General features: G+C 41.5%; 1 protein-coding gene across 7 annotated transcripts in view; it reads right to left on the reverse strand.

Moving 5' to 3' along the window:
• The window catches only part of Fars2 (phenylalanyl-tRNA synthetase 2, mitochondrial), a 446630-nt gene that overhangs the window by 129999 nt on the left and 295498 nt on the right, over positions 1 to 21133 (reverse strand). For 6 of the 7 annotated variants that reach the window (XM_028763284.1, XM_028763282.1, XM_028763287.1 and 3 more), the window contains 2 exons: positions 16251 to 16304; positions 5394 to 5545 (listed from right to left, as the gene is read on the reverse strand). In XM_028763284.1, coding sequence (XP_028619117.1) covers positions 5394 to 5545; positions 16251 to 16304 — 206 coding nt within the window. The remainder of the gene's footprint in view (positions 1 to 5393; positions 5546 to 16250; positions 16305 to 21133) is intronic. The other variant, XM_028763288.1, reaches the window with a different exon arrangement.

The raw sequence follows: 21133 nt of genomic DNA on the forward strand, positions 1-21133 counted from the left end.
GTGGGTATCAGGCAGAGACAGAGTCCGGGATCTTTTGTAGTAGTTTCACTTAGGTCTGCAGAGAATGCTCACAGGGTAGTGGGCACTGGCAAGTATGAGCCCAGGCAGCCATCCACTCTACACCCAGCTGCGTGTGTGTGTGTGGGTCTTCTGAAGAAGCAGAGGGTACAGGATGCTCAGGAAGGCCAACCTCTCAGGCCAGGACTGCAGACTCACAGTGGGGTCTTGAGTCAGCTGACTGTAGCCCACAGGCCAAATCTGACTCCCAGGGCAGCCTGAGCCACAGCCAGGCCTGTGCACATACTCTTTGTACGATAGGCTGCTTTTGCAGTAGCAGAGTCAGATAGTTTGGAGAGATAAGGCGTACAAAATGGAAACTTTTAACAGTCTTGATCTGAACTGGAGAGACTATGATAACCTCTGTCCTCAAGACTGCTTGAGAATTACCCCAAGTCAACAGCACAGTTAGAAAACATCTTTCCTCTGACACGTTCCTCAGTGTTAAGGGCTATGTTTATCTTTGGATATAAATGACAAACACCTGATTTCAATAAGCTACTTCACTCTCACCTAGTTCTAGGGCCGAGGTAATATATCCCAGAGCCAGGGTTTTGGGCCTCTATGGTGCTACTCTCCTGACAGCTTCACACCTTGGTACAAAAGAGCTGCTAGAGCACCAGCCATTGCATCTCAGCCAGGAATATTATGCAAAATTAGGAGGCAAGTAGCACATATAGGCTCCAAAAGTAGAAATCAAGTAGAAAGCAAATAGGGTGCAGTAAAGAAACACATGTAACTGCTTATGCTAAAGTTCCCAACACAACAGCTTTGCTTTTACTCCAGAGCTAAAGTGTATAATCTATAGTGCAAAGGAAGCCTCAGCAAACGTGTGCTCTAGGATAAACAAGAGCACATCTGTTTTGAGCAAGTGTAGATGTGGAGTCGGAGGCAGGACTGGAAGATGAAACTGGACCTGGCAGTAATGCATCTGTAATCCTTGCCACCCAGGAGGCCAAGAAGGGGAAAATCCAAGTTCAAGTTTGATGGGGATTGAGTGAATTTATGGCCAGTCTGGGCAACTTAGTGAGACCTCATCTAACATAAAAAGCAAAAATATGTGTAAAAACATAAATCAGTGGTAGAGTAGCAAGTGCAAGGCCTAGGTTTACTCTCCAGTCCTGTGAAAAGAGTTGGTTCTTGGAAGTCAAGAAGAAGAAAGCCTTGCTGGTATTAAAAACGAGTTACTGTGAAGGAGGACCTGAGCCTCCACATAGGCCAACTCCCAGTCTCGCCTGCCAAGCTAGGAAACCCAAGGCATTCAATGTTAGGGACACAAGGCACCCACACCTCTACCACACACACATCAACCACGACAGAGTGAAGCATTCTGCAGGGAACTGAGAAAACCAAGTGAAGAAATTCCTCTATGAAGGAAGATGATAAAACAGAAAGAGGAAGGAGATGGTGGGATTGGAGGAACAGGATGTAAACTCTCAGAGCATCACAGAGAAGGAAGCAGTAACGAAAGATTAGCATGGATGTGTAGACAAGGAGGAGAGATAGAAAAGATAACACCCAGGGTCAGACATGATCACAGCAAGGAGGCCAGCAGGTGAAGTGAAAATAGAGACTTAGAAGATGAGAAATCTAATAGGAGCAGAGTCAGATAAAGTAAGATCTCAGAACAAACTTGTAAAGACATAATTTAAGAAAACTTCCCTAAACCAAAAGCACGGTCAAGTCTCATTTCTGAGAGGTCACACATCAGGAAGAGCAGGCTGATCCTGATCCAGCTTTTTAGAAAACAAAAATTCCTTTAGTACAAAACACAAAAACGTCAAGTGGTCTTAGATTTCTTTTTTTTTAATTTTAATTAGTTTATTTTATGTACATGAGTACACTGTAGCTATCTTCAGACACACCATAAGAGGGCATCAGATTAGATTACAGATGGCTATGAGCCACCATGTGGTTGCTGGGAATTGAACTCAGGACCTCTGGAAGAGCAGACAGTGCTCTTAACCTCTGAGCTATCTCTCCAGTCCCATAATTACTAATTTTGAAAAAAAAAAAAAAAGCTTATTTGAAAAACTGTAGCCATGTCTGGAGCAATGGTTTTTTGGTTTGTGTTTGTTTGTTTATTTGTTTTTGAGGTGGGTGTTGTTTGGGGTTTTTTGTTTGTTTTTGGTTTCTTTCTTTTTTGATATGGAAGAAAATACTGTACATTACATGTAACTGAATTACATATAACTGATTAACGCAAACAACAGAAACTCACAGACTGACATGCTAGCACATCATACAGAAAAAGTTGAAACAATAATTGAGAGAAATACTATGAGATTCTAAATTTAGCCTCGTGACAGGAAAGTTCCAGGCTTTAAAACAACTCTGCTTTAATAGACCTGAGTATGCACTTGATTGCAGTCCAAAATGAGTTGTGACAAAGATGTGGTTGCTTTGGGGCCACATTGGGCTTTCTTAGAATCAATCGGCAGAATTAGAGCAGTAAATAGCACTTGGCTGTGATAGGATCCTGGAGAGCATTCTATGCTGGAGAGGATGGTAGGAGAGCAGGACCACATCCTGGAAGAAGTGAGCAGAGGGTGGGAGGGGCTCTGCACCATCTTGTGAGAAAGGCTTGGCTTTCCCATCCAAGCACACTGCCCTGCAGCAGACAAGCCAAACTTCACACACACACACACACACACACACACACACACCAGCAATCACCTTAAAAGGCACACTCGGTCTCCACAGGTTGTCTTTCAGCATAGGCTACATTGCTCTCCTTCAGGAAGCTGGAGGATTTGCTTTTCTTGTGAAGCTGCATACGCTGAACTACATGGTTCCTCTCAAAGCTAAGCTTGTATAATTTATTTATACATTACTAAGACAAGAAATTAAATCATACAGACTCCAGCCCCATACAGTGCACTTACATTCACGAAGCATGTCGGGACGTGCCATGGGTTCTCCTATCATTTACCTTTTGTAGCAGTTGGTTTTGCTTTAGTAACTACTGCAGCCAGACTGGAATTCTGCCTGGTTTTACTCCATTGGGGTGGTGGCCAGAAGCATGAGCTCTAGAGATAGTCTTCTTGCTTCAATTTTATTTTTACTGGTGTGAATTTAGTTAAACCCTCAAGAAAGGAAAGGGCAGGTCAAGGATGTTATGTCTGATCCAAGGAACACTCAAGTAATAAACAGACTGCCAGTCTGAAAACCACAGGGTCACGAGATACTGTTTCCTCAAGTCCTTGAGCAAATCTGCCCTTGACAGTGAACTTTAGGATATCTAAATAACAGGGAGAATGTGGCAAGAGCTGGAAGTGAGTACCAAATGCCATCACAGGGAAAGGAAGAGTTAAAAAAACAAAGAATAGGGACAGTGTTCAGCAGGGCAGAGTGTGGAAGTGCATGGCAGCAATGAGGGCATGATCCAAGGGTCAAGACCTGGACGGAAATGGGAGGGCTGTTAGACCAGATCAGGACCATCCAGCCTCTGCCAGCTGGGAGTCAAGCAGGATCTTCAGAGAAGGATGAGTCAGGAAGGTAAGCATCTCATCTTCTCCTGCTCCAGCACCCCTGGGAGCATCAAATCACAGCTAAGGTAAAATGCAAGTCTCAGGCCTTGCACCTTCTGGCCCTGCTAATCCTGTGGATACAACTCTACTCAAGACATACCCTTTTTATCTGCTTCCTCTAGAGCCTCCATTCATTTGTCTTTGCTGCCTTCAGTATCTTGCACGCGTCACTGTTCCACCAACAGAGGATTCTATTTCATTTCTATGTTGTTTTATGTAGGTTTTTCTTTTGATCATAAATATATATATAATTTATTTATTTTTTTCAAATTGTAATTTATACTCATTCACACAGGGGTTATAAACACAAAAAGGTAGGACATGGGGAAGGGAATGACACTGGAGTGTGGGTGTTCAGGGGGAATACAGAGATCTTTCAGAACCAGGTATCGGCTGGGTGAAGGTTCAGGGGACAAGTCACTATGACTCTGCCTATGACTTGCTTGTCCTTATCTAAGTTGGTACTGTCTGCCAAGGCTACCTATTTACAAGGTCTATGACTACTCAGGCTGGTAAATTGTCACAAAAACTGCCTGTTTACAATAGCTTATAGCCATTTGTTTCAATGTTTTTCCACTGAGACCCAAGACTTGGTGTTAGTATACATGTATGACAGGTCTATTGCTGATTTTAGGCCTATGGTTTATTTAGGGCTTCAGTGTGTAAGCAGGGCTGCCCCTGACATCTCCTCCCTTCTCTAAGTATAGAAGGGCTGTGGTGAATCTAATCTTGCAAAGGCGGGGATAGAGGCCTGACCTCCAGTAATTGAAGGGGACCTTGTAATGGCTCTGGTCCCCCTGTCGTTGTCCAGTGAGGCATGAGGGCCATACCCATCCTGATGTCTTTTCCCTGGAGAGGGTCTTTTGATCTTTTGAGGCAGGGTCTCACTAAGGCCCTGGCTGGCCTTGAACTCAAGGTAATTCTCTTCCCTCAGTTTTCCAAGTGCTATGATTAAGGACATGAGCTTTCGAGTCTGCTTCCTGGAATGTTCCTTTCCCATCCCTAGACTGCTCAGTGTACCTTTTCTGAGTATTTTCTATGGTGCGGGAGACTGAGCCTGAGACCTCATACTTGCTAGGCAGATCCTCAGTCCTTTATTGATTTTTTTAAAGTTGCTTCTGGATCTTATTAAGTTCCCAGTCTGTCCTGAACTTACTCTATAGCTCAACCTGACCATGAAAACTTGAAGTCCTCCTGCCCTAGTCTCTGGAGCAGCAGAATCACAGGCAGGTAGTACCACTAGACTCTTGTATACTACCCCATCATGTTTATCTGCTCACCACCAATATCTTCCAGAGCGGATCCACTCCCCAGCTGGTGTCAGCTCCTTGATTGATTGATAACATATTTCCCTCATTAGACTGCAAGTGTGTGCAATTATTTATTTAATATATGCCCCTCCCACAAGACTTCGAACTTCAAGAAGGCACTGTTTGGAGCACAGTAATTATGAAAGCCTATAGTGGATCTTGTGTGGAATGTACACTGAGGTCTGCTGAGTTCACTTGGAAGCCTGTCTCCCTGTCCCATCAGTTCTGGAGTGCAACACATCTAGAAACCACTTCTGAAACCAAGGGGCTTTCAAACTTTCTGCTTCATATACCTTCTTTACCAAGGCAGGAAAGGATTCATTTTAGGAGATCATTTGAGAGGACTGACGTGAGTTTTCATAACCCTCCCCAGTACAGAGTCAGAAGACACTGTGTCTCGGCGTGTGGGGTTTCATCAAAACTCTGTTGTAAGTCTCCAAGTTGAATCTGTCACACAGAGATGGTAAGGGATAAAATCGGAAAGTTTTTCACTTACTTTGGATGTTTAAACTTGTCTATAAGATCAACCTTTTCCACCAAGTCTCCTCCGACTGTTCGGACAATGTCATAGAAATCATTCTCCGTGTAGTTCTCGGAGGGCAGCCAGAATGAAATGTCATTGAACACAGCGGGGTACTTGCTAAGAGGCTGACAAAATGGGAGAAGAAGAGACATGCACTTGTTAGTTGCTGAGAATACATTTTCCATAGAAGGTTTTAGTTGGGCAATTAGGAAATACTTGAAAAGCATGATTTGAGTTTTGAATATCCAGAAACAACTGAATTTAAAAGATAACCCAGTGTTCAAAATTAGCAAATTCTAGCTTGAATGCTGCAGATTCTTATCACATTCATGTATAACATGATCATATATTTACTTTGTCACTAATGGTCGATTTACTAAAATGGAATTTGAATATATTGTGTTTCGGCTTTTTTTATTTGAATACCCCAGGAAAAAATTTCAAACCTAATTAACACAGGAATCATTAACTTTTTGTGGTACTTTCAGGAAGCCATCTTAATAGGGAAATAAGTAAGAACTTGTCAAAACTGAGATTTCAATTAGTAAAGCCATTCTTCGTTATAATTTCTAATTATTAATACCAGGGACTGGGCTGATAAGCCATCATTTAGAGATTACTTTTTAATTATGCTTTGAAGATGTGAAAAGCACAAATGTGTCATTTCCCCTGTTTTATTCCACTTATTCTTGGTTTAATAACTCAGTTGTTCATCATTGTATTAAGTATTTAAAATTAGCTGTGTATGCTTCAAAGATGCTGCATTTGTATTCATGCCTGTATGTATGTATATCCTAATTATATATAGAGACACACACATATAGATTTTATAAGTAATGCCACAGTGAGAAATGTTGCAGCACGTAACTGGAAAATCCTACAGGAATATCTCATAAATCTGTGCACTTTTAAGATGGGCAGATGTATAAATTGACTTATGCTAAATCTGGTATTACTATGAACCCTTTGGTGAATCATTGATTAGAAGAAATATAAAATTTTTAAATGGCACACTCTCTGAAGAGCTAAAGACTCATACATAAGTGAATATTGAACTTGAAATATCAATAGGTTGTCAAACAAATGAGTCAGTTTAGAACACACATTTCAAACTGTCACAAAACTGCAGTGTGGCTGCTCTCTGCAGAACCGACTGGACTCTGAGAAGCATCCTGTGGTTTCTCTCCCTACAGGGAAGTCAGGATGCTGTAGTCACAACCCAGGGATGATGAGAGCAGTTGGCACTTCTGTGGTCATGCATGAGGCCTTCCCTTTTCCCTGTACTCCCTTTTTTTTCCTCAAGAAACATTGGAATTTAGGGAGATTAGAGACGGGGACTATGCTTTCGGTCTCAATGGGTACCTGAGGTACCATATTTTCTAATTTCTGATAAGCAAGGTCACAGAGAAATGGGGGAAGGTACCTCAACAGAGAGCATCTGTGCTAGCATAGCAGCCTGTGGACAAGCCAATATAGTGACATGATCAGGCAAAATGCCTCCCTGCAAGATACTTAAAATATATAGAGTGCAGTAAGTGTACTTAAAACCTCATGCATTTAAAAGTAACAATCCACACAACTAATTGCATCAGAATCTATTTTGAAGGTAAGAAACGTAAGAACTCTAAAGTACTAGTTTAAATGGAGTATGAAGATTGGCGTTACCAACTTGACAGAATTGAAAATCACCTGTGAGAATGGCCTCTGGGCATCTGTGGAGATGTACCTGTACCTTCTTCACATTGTTAAGCAGAAAGACCTGCTGATATGGGCAGGACGACTCCCATTCCCTGGGCTTTGATCCAGAGCTGCACATGGAGAACATGAGCTGTGCAAACGTGTTCCAGAGCGTGGATTTGATGTGAGCAGCTACTTGAAGCTACCTCCACCCTGACTCCCCTTCATGATGGGCTGTGTCTTTGAAGTGGGAGCTCAAATAAGGCTTTCTCCTTACTCTGTTTGTCAGAGTATTTAATCACAGCAACAGCAAAGGGGATGAAGACAGGGAACAGTTACTTTAATAACTGGTAGGTATCAATGGGACACCTAGTGTTTTTCAATAGGAATTCAACTCATGCTTTGTAAATAATGACATGAGCCATGATTCCCAAGATGTGGTCCTTCAGATGCTTAACCACCAAAATACCATGGTGGGGGTGGCAAACAGCTCAATAGCTCAGTAATAGAATACATGTCTAGTAAGAATCGGCTCTAGCATTGGCTTTTAGTTAAAAAAAAATCACTGGTAGAAGTTCCTAGACTTGAGTTATAAAAGTTAATCTAAAAGCTAATGCCTAAAAGCTTATACCAATTTGCCTGGTTCTCTGAATTTGGAACTGTAACAATCCACTAAAAACCAGGATTGAACAGATAATGTCTACTCATGATAGGAAAGCCACAGCAGCAACTATGGATCAAATGAAGTTATTTTTCAAATCTTACAACAGGTTAGACTGAGGGTTCATGGTGTGGTTCTATCATGTCTAGGGTAAAGGAACTACTCTCTGTATGTAAAGTACTTCGTGAGACAGAGGAGGAGGCAAGCTCAGCCCATTCTATGAGACTTGAAGACAAGATCAGACAAGCCCTGCACACATTTGAAGAAAGTTGTCCATCAGTTTATGTTGCAGCCTACATGAAGAAACACATCCTCACAACATTAGTACAGTTAACATGTATGTAATATAAAGCCTTGAGATGGCCAAGAAGGGGTTATTCTAAAATAAAAGGAGTGATTTCAAGCCAAAAATAATTAACATGCAAAGAAAAACAACCCATGATTATTTCATAAGGAGGAAGTATTTTATAAATTCATTATTAATTCATTATAAATGAAAAAAACTTAGTAAATTAGAACCAGAAGGCAACTTCCTTAACCAAAGTAGAGATCTTAAAAACCAGCAACAGTCACCAGATTTAATCATATAATTTTAGGAGCATACCAAAAGTCAAGTTTCAGAACAAGTGGGCTTCTTTCACTACTGCCCTGGCACATAGCAGATTACAGCAAAGCAGTAAGGAATTAAAATGAGACTGGGAAAATGCTCAGGGGTAAAGCATTTGAGGACCAGAGTTTGGATCCTAAGGTCATACAGAAACAGTGGTTGGGTATGCTAGTCCATAACCTAGCTACCCTCAGAAGGTGGAGCCAGAGCTCAGAACAAGCTGGCTAGTAAGACTAACCATACTGGAGAGCTCCAGATTTTACTTAGATGCCTTGACACAATAAGATGGAGGAGTGATGAAGGATGATTCCAGACAACCCCAGGCCTCTACACGCAAAAACATTCAAACATACATGCACACATGCACACATGCATGTATGCACACGAGTACACACATGTAAAAATGAAATCAAAGAGTATTAAAAGAAGACTAATTAAAAACTATGAATAGAATTTCAAGAGGCAAAACTTTGTGAGCTGGAGTTGGCCTTTCACAGTTACTTAGAAACTCACACACTTAAACATTCATGACACACACTTGTTTATCTTTATATGAAGGCTGCTTCTTCCAATGAGCTTAGAACAAAATCCTTGTTTTATTAGACAGGGTTCATCCTAGAGGTCTCTACACTTTCAAATGTCACTCTTTAGAACATCTCTCTCTCTCTAAATGTCCTTTTAGATATACTGAAGAGCTTAAGACAGTATTTTCATTGTAGAGTTTGAAATATTTATGTTACTATTTTTACTTTACTGTGGCAATTACTGATACTCAGCACAAGTGAGAATGCAGTTCATCCAGGTCTGGTGCAGGTCTGGCAGGAAGACCACGGAGTGCTTCCATGGCCCCAGGCTCACTCTGGGCTTCCTGACTGCCGAGTGTACCGTTTGAGTCCATGTCTCACTTTATCCTCTAAGCTACCATGCTTTGCTCATCCATGAAGCCTGGCACCCTCTGAAAAATGCCTGGTGGACTCTAGTTGAATTCATTGTGTCAGAGGGTGCATGCCTATGTTCCAAGTCTGTCAGTGCACCTCTGAAGTAGCAGTTCTCCATATTCTCTGGGCTACATGACCTTGGCTTCTAATGAGGATGCAAAGCATCAGAAAATGTTTTTTTAAAATAACTTCTGACCCAAGGCCATTAACCTCATCCCATTGCCTCTCTTATCACAGGCTGACCCATTTAGGGGTGTAGTCCCCAGACCTGGGGGCGTAAGGAGTTTAGATTCCAGATACCATATATTAAATCGGACAGAAATGAGAATGTTGGCAGGTTTTTTAAAACCTCAATTAGTCTCTTTCTCTCTCCCCCGCCCCCCCCCCCCCTGAGTTTCATCTGTAGCTAGGTGGCCTGAAGCTTGAGAACTTTCTGCTTGTTTCTCAGCCTTGAATACAGGAATGGAGCAAGCCTGGCTTGAATTCTCTTATCTTCTTGGTTCATTGGTTTCCATCTGTTCTATGTGAAGGATTAATTCGTATGTTTGAAGGCTTTCTTGCCCTTAAATAAGAACATGTCTCTCTAAATACATCTTTAGATATACTGAAAATATTGTATTTTCATTGTTGAACATGAAATATTTGTATTTTATGTCACTATTTTATATTACTCAGCAATAAATTCTTTTAGTTTTCAAATACATTCATTTAAATAACTGTATCTTTTATATAATGCATTTATATAAATATAGATATATTTCTGTACTGGGGATAAAAATCCTGCTATCATGAAACTATACCTCCAGCTTCAAAAATATCTCTTGCTATTTTCAAATTTAATTGCATAGACATTGAAAAATAGATAATTATTTATGGTTTTGTTGAAACTTGCTCTATAACACCGAACATGGTCAAGTCTGTACATGTTTTTAGTGTTGTTGGAGACTGGACCTGCTTCACTCTGGCACAAAGATCTACACACACACACACACACACACACACACACACACACACACACGTATGCACACATAGAGCTCCCTCTCTTATTCCACCCTACAAATCTACATCTCTTTCATTTTATGTGCTGGATTTTTTGACCTATCAGTTTTGTTTTGTGTGTGTGTGTGTGTGTGTGTGTGTGTGTGTGAAGGGTTTATTTGGCATCTGTTTCCACATTATAGTTCATCATCAAAGGAAGTCAGGACAGGAACGCATGCAGGGCAGGAGCCTGGGAGCAGGAGCTGATGCAGAGGCTCTAGAGGGGAGCTATTTACAGACTTGCACATCATGGCTTGATCAGCCTGCTTTCTTAACAGAACCCAGGACCACCAGCCCAGGGACAGCACCATACACAGTGAACTGGACCCTCTCCTATAAAACACTAATTAAGAAAACGCCCTACAGACCTGCCTATAATCTGATCTTTTTTTAAATTAATTTTTTGTTGGATATTTTATTTACATTTCAGATGTTATCCCCTTTCTCCATCCCCCCAAACCCCCATCCCATCCCCCTTCCTCCTGCTTCTTTGAGGATGTGTCCCACCCACCCACCCACTCCCAACTCCCTCCCCTCGAACTCCCCCATACTGGGGCATGCAGCCTCATTGGACCAAGGACTTCCTCTCCCACCTATGTCTAACAAGGGCATCCTCCCCTACATATACAGCTGGAGCCATGGGTCCCTCCCTATTTGCTCCCAGGCTGGTGGTTTAGACCCTGGGAGCTCTGGCTGGTTGGTATTGTTGCTCTCTCATGGGGCCGCAAACCCTTTCAGCTCCTATAGTCTTCTAACTCCCCCACTGGGAACCCCATGATCAGTTCAATGGTTAACTGTGAGCATCCACCTCTGTATACATCACACTCTGTCAGAGCCTCTAAGGAGACAGCTATATCAGGCTCCTGTCAGCATGTACTTCTTGGCATCCACATCAGTGTCTGTCTTTGGTGATTGCACATGGGATGGAAACCCAGGTGAAGCAGTCTCCAGAAGGCCCCCCTTCAGTTACTGTCCCACACTTTTTCTATATATTTGCTTCCATGAGTATTTTGTTACTCCTAAGAAGTACAGAAGCATTCACACTTTTGTCTTCCTTCTTCATGAGCTTCATATGGTCTGTGAGTAGTATCTTGGGTATTGCGAGCTTTTGGGCTAACATCCACTTATCAGTGAGTGCATACCATGTGTGTTCTTTTGAGATTGGGTTACCTCCAAATCAAAACAACCCTGAGATTCTATCTCATACCAGTCAGAATGGCTAAGATCAAAAACTCAGGTGATAGCAGATGCTGGTGAGGATGTGGTAAAAGAGGAACACTCCTCCACTGTTGGTGTAATTGCAAGCTGATACAACCACTCTGGAAATCGATCTGGTGGTTCCTCAGAAAACTGGACACAGCATTACTTGAGGACCCCCAGCTATACCACTCCTGGGTATATACCCAGAAGATGCTCCAACATATAACAAGGACACATGCTCCACTATGTTCATAGCAGCCTTATTTATAACAGGCAGAAGCTGGGAAGAGCCCAGATATCCTTCAACAGAGGAGTGGATATAGAAAATGTGGTACATTTACATAATGGAGTATTACTCAGCTATTAAAAACAATGAATTCATGAAATTCTTAGGCAAATGGATGGAACTAGAAAATATCGACCTATCAGTTTCTAATAAGAGATAATAAAATTACCTGCTACTGTCACTTTCTCATGGTAATTCTATCAGTTTTACATCAGTTTTTGACTCTGTACTGTCAGGTACATAATAGTTCATTATATCTTCAGTTGTTGAAAGAGCTTTCTGCTTTCAGAATCTCTGAGCTTGTTTCTGAGCACGTGCACTGAGCAGCTCACAGTTACCCCAACTCCAGCTTCAGGGATCCAGCACCCTCTTTCTGGCCTCCACAGGCACCTGCACTATGTATACATAGTCACACAGAGACATGTGTACATGAATAATGAAAAACAAAAATACTTAAAATTGAGTGAAATAACTTGTTTTGTGTGTGTTTCTTAAAAAGATAAAACTTAAGACAGCTGTCATAAAGAATGGGAAGTGTTGGAAATGGCTTGTTGAAGGAAATGAAGATTTTTGTCTTATTTAAGAACTGGGTAGAGACACTAAATAATTATACTTTAAGTTACTTTAAATATATAAGACATTTTATGAACTCATTAAGAGTTTCATACATGCGTACAATGTATTTGACAATGTTTGTCCTCCATTTCTCTCATAGCTACCCTTCCTCTTCTCAACTTTGTGACTCTTCCCCCAAGTTTGTGCTGCCTATTTACTCAAAGGTGTAGGACTCTGGACCACAGTGTGGCCAACCTATCAGGGCCCAAGCCCTTAAAGAAAACTGACTATCCTTCCTTCTCCTAGATGCCATCAAACTATACATACCACCTCAATTAGGGGTGTGGACTCATGAACTTCTCTACCACCATGGCGAATGCTGGCTGGGTTGGCCTTGTACAGGCAGCAGCCATTGCGAGTGCATGAGTACAGCAAGCCTGTCATGTTCAGAAGACATTTTCACTGCTGCCTTCCCGACCTCTGACTCTAACAATTCTGCCCCCTCTTGCAACAAGCTTCCTGAGTTTGGGGACAAGGGCTCTGATACAGGTGCCTTGTTTATGGCTGAGCATTTCACAGATAGCTCTGCTCTTTGACTAGTTGTGAGTTTTTGTTTTAATCACCATTCATTGAACAAAGAAATATTCGGTGAGGTCTGAGAGTCACAGTAATCTACACATGGGCAGCCAGATATGAATGCACAAAGCCATGTCCATTAAGAGAACTGTTTATGTTAGCTGAAATACATTTCACAGCTTCTTCTGTCCCAGGTGAAAAATTATTAGAATAATTTTTAAATTCGTCATTCCAGAAGAAGGCAGATGAGGAGAAAATATGTGAAGCCCTACATTGATCACAATCTTGTTCTAGAGTATCTTCAGAGGAAGGAAGGAGCGGAGGTAGAACAGTATCTGCACCAAGGTGTGTGTGCGCCTCATGCATAGCAGACAAATTAGGCAAGGCCTCTGCCACTGAGCTACATGACAGCTTGTATAGTGCAAGGACATTGAAGGCACATGTAATTGCTACTGGGGTGAGATGAGGTAAGAGCAAATTTGTTACCTCAACAGAATGATAAAGACAATGTTTACCTCAGGAACCAAGAGGAAGCTTGTTAACAATCCACCATTTCAATAACTGAGAAGAAAAAACTAAAATATAGAAAGGTCTCTAACTGTAAGGGTTTTCAGAACCTCACCCTGTGGTGCACCTCTCTCCTTTCTCATGGAATCAGGGATGGGAGAACCAATATGAAGGGGAACTCATGCTGCCTCTGTGCTAGTGTTAGCCCAGGACTCTGACTCTGACAAAGCTATCTCTTGCCATTTTGTCCATACCATGAAGCTAACCTACAAGCAGAGTAAAGTCTTCCACCTTTCTAGGTATTAACATCCTTCTTACTAGTCTTAGCTTTCCTCTCTGTGAAAAAACAGCTCAAATGATAGCAAAAGAGGAATGGCTTGTGTTGGCTCATAGACTCAGAGGTTTTACTACACAGCTTCCTGATCCACTGTCTTTGGGCCTGTGTAAATCTGCATGACATGGCAGAAGAAAGTAGAGAAGAAAGCTGATCACCTCATGGCAACCATGGAACAATGAGAGGAACCGGAAAGGCTAGAGTTCCAACATCTTTCTCAAAGATACTTTATAGTGACCTAACTTCCTCCCTCCTAAATACTATGTCCCAGTAGCACCACAGGCTGGGGGTCACATCAGTGACACTTGGCCTTTGGACTGTTACCATATAGCACCTGGGTTTCTCTTTTGCTCTGTTTGATAAATATCCTTGAATAGTATTTTCCCCCCAATAAAAGTCTGTGGTGGGCAAATGTCTCAGTATTTTCACATCTAAAGCCCCCTGCACTTAAATAATTTGGCAGTGAACAAACTGTGGGCTGTGGTTGTTTTGCCTCAGCACTTTGAAAGTATTTCCTGGTACCTATTAGTAATGATGACAAGTCTGCTGTCAGTTAGTGCTATTCCTTCACAGGTAATGTGTCTCTCCTTCCTGACAGTTTGGAAGGCTGCGTCTTTATCCCTAAGGCTCTGCAGTCTGACTCTGATGAGGTTGAGTATGCATTTATCTTTATTTATTCTGCTCCGTTTGCAGAGTGTGCTCTCAACCAAAGAGCCTGGGCCTTATTCTAATTTTAAAAGATTCCAGCCACTGCTGCTCAGTCATTCTTTCCATTGTTTTCTGAAACGGCATCAGGACTGTCTGTGGCCACTCCTGAGTCTGTCTTCCATTTCTGTTAAGTGACCTTCTGAGGTTTGTAATCCGTGTCTGCATTGCAGGTGACTTTTTCAATAGCTTATCTACTTCTCACTTTTCCAGTGACTCAGAGCCCCTGCTTACTTTGCCTCTGGGCTTCAGTGAATCTATGGCTTGTTTCTGAGATTCCAACTTCTTCTTCTCACCACTATCCATACTTCATACCTATGGTGTTACCCCCATTAACAACTTCCAGCTGGTTTATTTGTTTTACAGTCACTTTTCCTCCATCATTCCTTCTTTTGAGGATATGATGCATTTGTTTTAAATATTGCTTTTGACATGACCTCAATTAAAACCTGACTGTTCATTTACAAGGCTGACAGGCTAATGTAGGTCATCCAAAGAAGTGTGTGACGTGTGGGCAAACTCTTCCTGGCTGAGAGACTGCTCGGAATGTTCTGTCACTCTTCCTAGCCTAGAGTCCTGTGGTTCCTTTACTTGTAACTCCAGGCTTTAAGTGGAGGTGGCCCTGGTGAGCTGGGTCTCTGCCCAATGGTCCCTGCTGATGAAGCTGTCCTCACTAACATCATCCCTGATAAAGCAACAGTGAATCAAGACTCCACATAAGCTAGAGGCCACAGCTGACAGTACTTCTGGGCTTCCCTCCCATTCAAGCAGAGTACAGGCTCTGGAGTAGCAGGGCATTCTCAGTTTGTCCAGTCCTGGTGCAGCATAAGAGCTCTGGGGCACACAGCATTTTCAGATTCATGCTCTCTGCTTTGTGTCTGAGTTTGTCTCTTGCCCATAACAATATGTGGTTTTTAAAGTGGGGCAGTGGGACAATGACTTGTCTTTTTAATGCTCTCCTTTTAGATTTTAATCAGTTCTGTGTTTTTGGAGCAGGATAAGAAGTACAGCCTATGAAGCAGCATCAATTGGACCATTCCTTCATGTAACAGCCCTCTCTGTTGAGTAAGAGGGCACAGGGCTCTGCAAATATGAGATTTAAGTCATATTTCCTTAGAGAGCTTATTTTCACAAATGCAGACAATTATAAAACACTTCTAAGATTGACAAACCCAGTGATTTTGACAGCTTGGAATAAGAAGTAAATCGATGAGTGTGCTGGTTGGTTTGTGAACTTGACATGAACCTAGATTTATGTGAGAGCAGGGAATCTGTTTTGGGAAAATGTCCCATAAGATTGGCCACTAGGCAAGGCTATGGGGGCAATGTCTCAAGGGCTGCTCAATGTGGGAGGGCCCAGCCCACTAAGTAAGCAAACCAGTCCATGGCTCTCTTTCACAGCTTCTGCTTCAGTTCCTGCTCTGTGTGTGTTCCTGACCTGACTCACCATTATGGACTGGTTGTTTGGAAGTGTAAGATAAAATAAACCCATTCTTCTGTATGTTGCTTTTGGTCATGGTGTTTTATCACAGCAATAGAAACCCTAAATCAATGTAAATAGTCACAACTGAGGCTCAAATATAGATTTCTGGGATGACTATACTAAGAAAGTAAAAATCTGAACTTGTACTTTGCTAATAAATCATATTTACGTGGACACATGGACCTACAATGTGAAGAATGTAATTGTGGAAGTATGCATCAAAGCATCATTATTATTTTATAGTAGCTATCAGATATGCTTACCTTTAAAGTCCTCCTTCGGGTACAGGAAAGATGCTCAGTGGGTAAGAGTGCTTCCTACAGAAACAATAGACCCTGAGTTTGAATCCCCAGAACCTACACAAAAGCCAACTATATATTAGTCAGGGATCGCTAAAGGAACTGAACTGATAGAGTGAAAAAGAAAAAACCAAACAAAAATAAAGGGGATTTATTAGAATGGCTTAATTCAATATGACTGGTATATTTATAAAGTGGGGGAATCCTTATTTTAGAAACAAGTACTCATGCAGGAAGAAATCATAGGATGATAACAACAGAGATTGGGACCAGGTGTCTCCAAGCAAAAGAATGTCACAGATGGAGAGACCCAGTGGAAGCTAGGAGAGAGGCATGAACTATATGCTCAGAGGTTGTCAATACAGTGATGGCTGACTTGTAGTGTCCCAAACTCTGAAATGATGCATATCTGATGTTAGACTGTCCTATCTAGTTGTTGATTATGCCACAATGATAATAATGGCATATATTTGATAATATGACATATATGATAATATGGCTATGATAGTTAATGATATCAACTTGATGGCATCTCCAGTCACCTGAGAGACTAGCCTCTTGGTTAGGTTAGTTGAGGTAGGAAGACCTTATGCACTGTGGGTGAGATCATTATGTGGGATAGAATCCTGAACTGTATAAAAGAAAGCCAGGTTAGCACAGGGACACTTCCCCCTGCTTCCTGATTGTGGATACAATGTGACCAGCTACCTCAAGCTCCAGACACCAGGACTTACCTACTATGTTGGACTTGACTTTAAAACTGTGAGCATAAACCCTCCATAAGTTGTTTTTGTCAGGGCATTTTATCACAGCAACAGGAAGAGTAACTACAATACCCCATCCACCCTACTTGGTTTTTACTCTCTCTTTCAGAGAGAGTGAATAGCTATGGCTTGTCTTTTTCTGTGTCTGGGTAAAGGAACACCATCCAGGTCTCTAGGTAACTGGCTGGGTCCTTTTATGCCAAACTAAGACCATTCCATAGTGGTGCAGATAACATGAGTAACATTCATGAACATACATACAGCAGCTTTTTGGCTAAAATGTGTATAAGTGTAATAGATGTGTACGGCCAGCTTTGAATTTTAAGTTTGCTATGGAGAATGAAATATAAGGTTTAAAGGCAAAATTCTGTTTAATAGCACTCCTGTACACTGGTTAACAGCACTCCTGTACACTGGTTAACAGCACTCCTGTACACTGGTTAACAGCACTCCTGTACACTGGTTAACAGCATTCTTATATACTGCTTGGTACCTGTGTCAGACTCTTCTCCTACATATAAAATACAAAGGTTTCCAGACTGAGGTTACAATCCTCAAAGGCTCTCTTCTTTTCATTCTATAATAAAATCACAATCTCTAGAATCTTCTATGAATATGTTTTAAATGAAAGGATAAGCTCACAGTGGGGTGCTCCCTCTCACACCCTGGATTAGGCACAAAGCACACTCACACACCTATTTTCACAGAGAGAACCTTTATTAAGTGGGGAAGGAAAGTCAAGTGGATGATCTCTGACTCAGGCAGAAAACAGCAGCAAATGACAAATTGAGGGTATTACTTTATGAGAAAAAGAGGGAAAGTCTGTGTTAAAATGGGTTATGATGTGGTGGTATGTTCTCCAAATTTCCTTCTATTTAGTTATGATACTTGCTTTGGGTTTTGGGGATGGGGATTAACTTTGGCCAGTAGTCCAACATTAAAGGGTCTTGTTCCCATAACAGGTTCTTCATTTCTGGAGCTGTCAAGATGACCTTCAGTTAGCTTTAAACCTTTCCTAAGTTGACCCCTTGAATTCTAATGTGATTATATTCTTAAGTACCCTTAGCATCCCTGGGGTGCTGTGTGCCAAGCAGGCATTTTATGTGCACTGTCTCATTAATGCCTACTACAGTTCTATAAGACAGATAGATACTATGGCTAGTCCACAGTGTTCCTGAGGGACCTGAATCACAGAACTGTAACTAGTTTCCCTAGTTTGTCTAAGTTCAATCAGGAAGTGCCATATCTAAGGTCAAATGCACATCTACCAGAGTTAGCCTGTATTACTAGTGCCTAGTTTTAGGGCCTATCATTTAAAACCGCGAATTTGTCTTAGTTGTAGCTGCTGAAACCAAAAGACCACAGCTTGATGGCCTAAAAACCACATTTCATAGCTCTAGAAGCACATTGAGAGGCTGGAAAGTACCCCCTCCCTCACCTCAGTACCCTTGTCAGTGTGTGTGTGTGTGTGTGTGTGTGTGTGTGTGTGTGTGTGTGTGTGTTTAAGAGAGATACAGAGACAAAGAGACAGACACTGAGAGAACACAGGCTACATTCAGGGGCCAGAGCTATCATTCTCTACCCCATTGTTTGTTTTTCCAAGAAGGGTTTCTCTGTATATCCCTGGATGTCCTGTAACTCACTCTGTAGACCAGGCTTGCCTAGAACTCAGAGATCCCATTCCTCCCCACTGTTCTGAGACAGGGTCTAATTGAATATATAAGTGAGGCTGGTGGCCATCAGACCCAAGTGATCCTCCCACATCTCTACACCTACCCAACCCCAACAGCCCTGGTGGTACAGCATGTTTTTCCTGCTAAAATTTTACATGGGTACAGGGTTCCTAATTGAGGTCCTCATGTTTGTGAGTAAGCTCTCCTCACTGAGCTGAGTCCACAGGCCACCTACTCCCATTTCTGAGGCCTCCACTCCCATGCCATAACCACTTCACTAAGACACCCAATCTCCAAACCCAATGATATTGAAGGTTAGAATTTTAACTATGGATTCTGTGAAGATACATTCAGTCCACTAAAGGCTCACAGGAAATGGCTCAGTTTCCTCTACTCTTTCCAGAACTCTATTCATCCTAATTAACAATTATGTAAATAAGACCAAATCTAACATTTATCCCTGTGGTGCCTTCCCTGACATTTCCTTTTCAAATGATTCATGTGCCTCTTAGGCTAATTATCCTGATATACAAGTACTTCCAGTTTGTTTACTGTCCACAAGATTGTGTTCTTATCTAACGGAACTTAAAAATCACTTTTTGATATAAATAATATATACTATCTATTTGTTTCTACATTCAAATATTTGACATTTAAACCCTTATTTTAAACCCATCTAGGCATTTAGTAATTAAAAACTACTTGTTAAATTTGGCTAGTGGGTTTGGTTTATTACGAATATTTTTTTTTAAACTCATGACTCTTTTGCTTTGATCTTTACAGATTTTCTTGTTTTGTTCCAATATTTTGTTTTTACTCTCCTTTAATTTCCTTGAGTTCTAGGCACACACCATGGTCAGAGGCAGGCAGAGTGCCCACTCAAGCACCTTTGGTTCTGTTTCTTCTCCAAGAACTGAGGCTCACTGAGTTCTCAACATTTGTTCCAACTTGGGGAGGAAGGTCTTGTATTTTTCCTACCTTGTCAAAACCTCTCAGTTCTTTCTGAAGATCACAGAAAACAAAGTGCTTTCATCATGGAGTCATGCAGAACAAGTACTGCGGGTTCAATTAACTGTCAGAATCTTTATAACATGGCCTCCAATTCTCCAACGAGTGAGTGCCAAAGGGGAGAGGCAGAATTTCAAGTCTTTCTGAGTGCTCTCACACTTACTTTAAACCCTAGAAGGCTTTATGTAGGATTAATCACAAAACACCATCATTTGATAAATGAAGATCAGATGTGCCCCCTTTGTTAAACAGGGTGAAGATGCCATAGTCTCTGTGGGTCTTGGGGATTCAGTACCAGATTTAAAGTCCCCCCCCCACCCCCATGAAGGAGATGCTTTTTAGTTTAAGGAAAAGCAAAAAGCAAAATAAGGAAAGAAAGAGAGGAAGAGAGGAAGAGAGGAAGAGAGGGAGAGAGGGAGAGAGGGAGAGAGAGAGAGAGAGAGAGAGAGAGAGAGAGAGAGAGAGAGAGAGAGAGAGAGAAAGAAAGAAAGAAAGAAAGAAAGAAAGAAAGAAGGCTTAGACACCATTATTCAAATGTCACATGTGATTTTAGTTTAAAAAGTAACAGCAGAAGACATCCTACACAAGTAAAAAATCCCCAAATTAAATTACTATCTTTTGAGTGATGGAAAGTGTTTAAAGTTGACAGTACAGACACTCATCTTCCTCTGTGAACACACTGAAACCCACTGCCTCTCAGGCTTCATTGGCTTCACCTCAGGCTTCTGCAGAAGGTTCGCCACATTATTAAAATCCTCCACTAAATTTCTTGTATGCATTTTAATGGTCTCATGCCATCATTGTATTTTAGGTGAATTTTCTCAGTTAATTATGTTTACCACAAGATAGGTATAAACCTACCATCTGCTTTCCTTAAAGTGAGTGGAGGAGCTAGGTTTAAAATAAAACAAAGCAAAACAGAACAGAACAAAACAAAACAAAGCCAAAAACAATGGGAAGCTAATCTGTGACTCTCTGCTACAGACAGAGTATGGCTTGTCCTTGTTAAACCACATGCTGAGGCTTAATTCCATAGCATAACAGTATTCAGAGGAGACATGATGTTTAAGAGCTGGGGCCTAGGAGTAGATGCAACCTTACAAGGAATTAATGCTTGGTTCTAGGAGGTGGGTCATAAGCAATTGGATTATTTACCAAGAGAGTAAGGTTTTCTAAATTCAGGCCACTTGGTGAATTTTCTTCCTCATGTGGTCACTGTTGTACACATATCTGCCAAGTACAGCCCTTAGCCTTGCTTGATGCAGCCAGATGAAACCATTCTGCTTGGACATATAGACACCAGAACCATAAGCCAAATGAGTTTGTTTTCATTATAGGGCAACTGATCTCAGGTATTCTGTTTCAGCAACCTCAAATGCTCAGGCCTGGTTTACCTTCTCAT

The sequence above is a fragment of the Grammomys surdaster genome, unplaced genomic scaffold (assembly GCF_004785775.1).
Source record: "Grammomys surdaster isolate TR1022 unplaced genomic scaffold, NIH_TR_1.0 137, whole genome shotgun sequence".
Classification (NCBI taxonomy): domain Eukaryota; kingdom Metazoa; phylum Chordata; class Mammalia; order Rodentia; family Muridae; genus Grammomys; species Grammomys surdaster.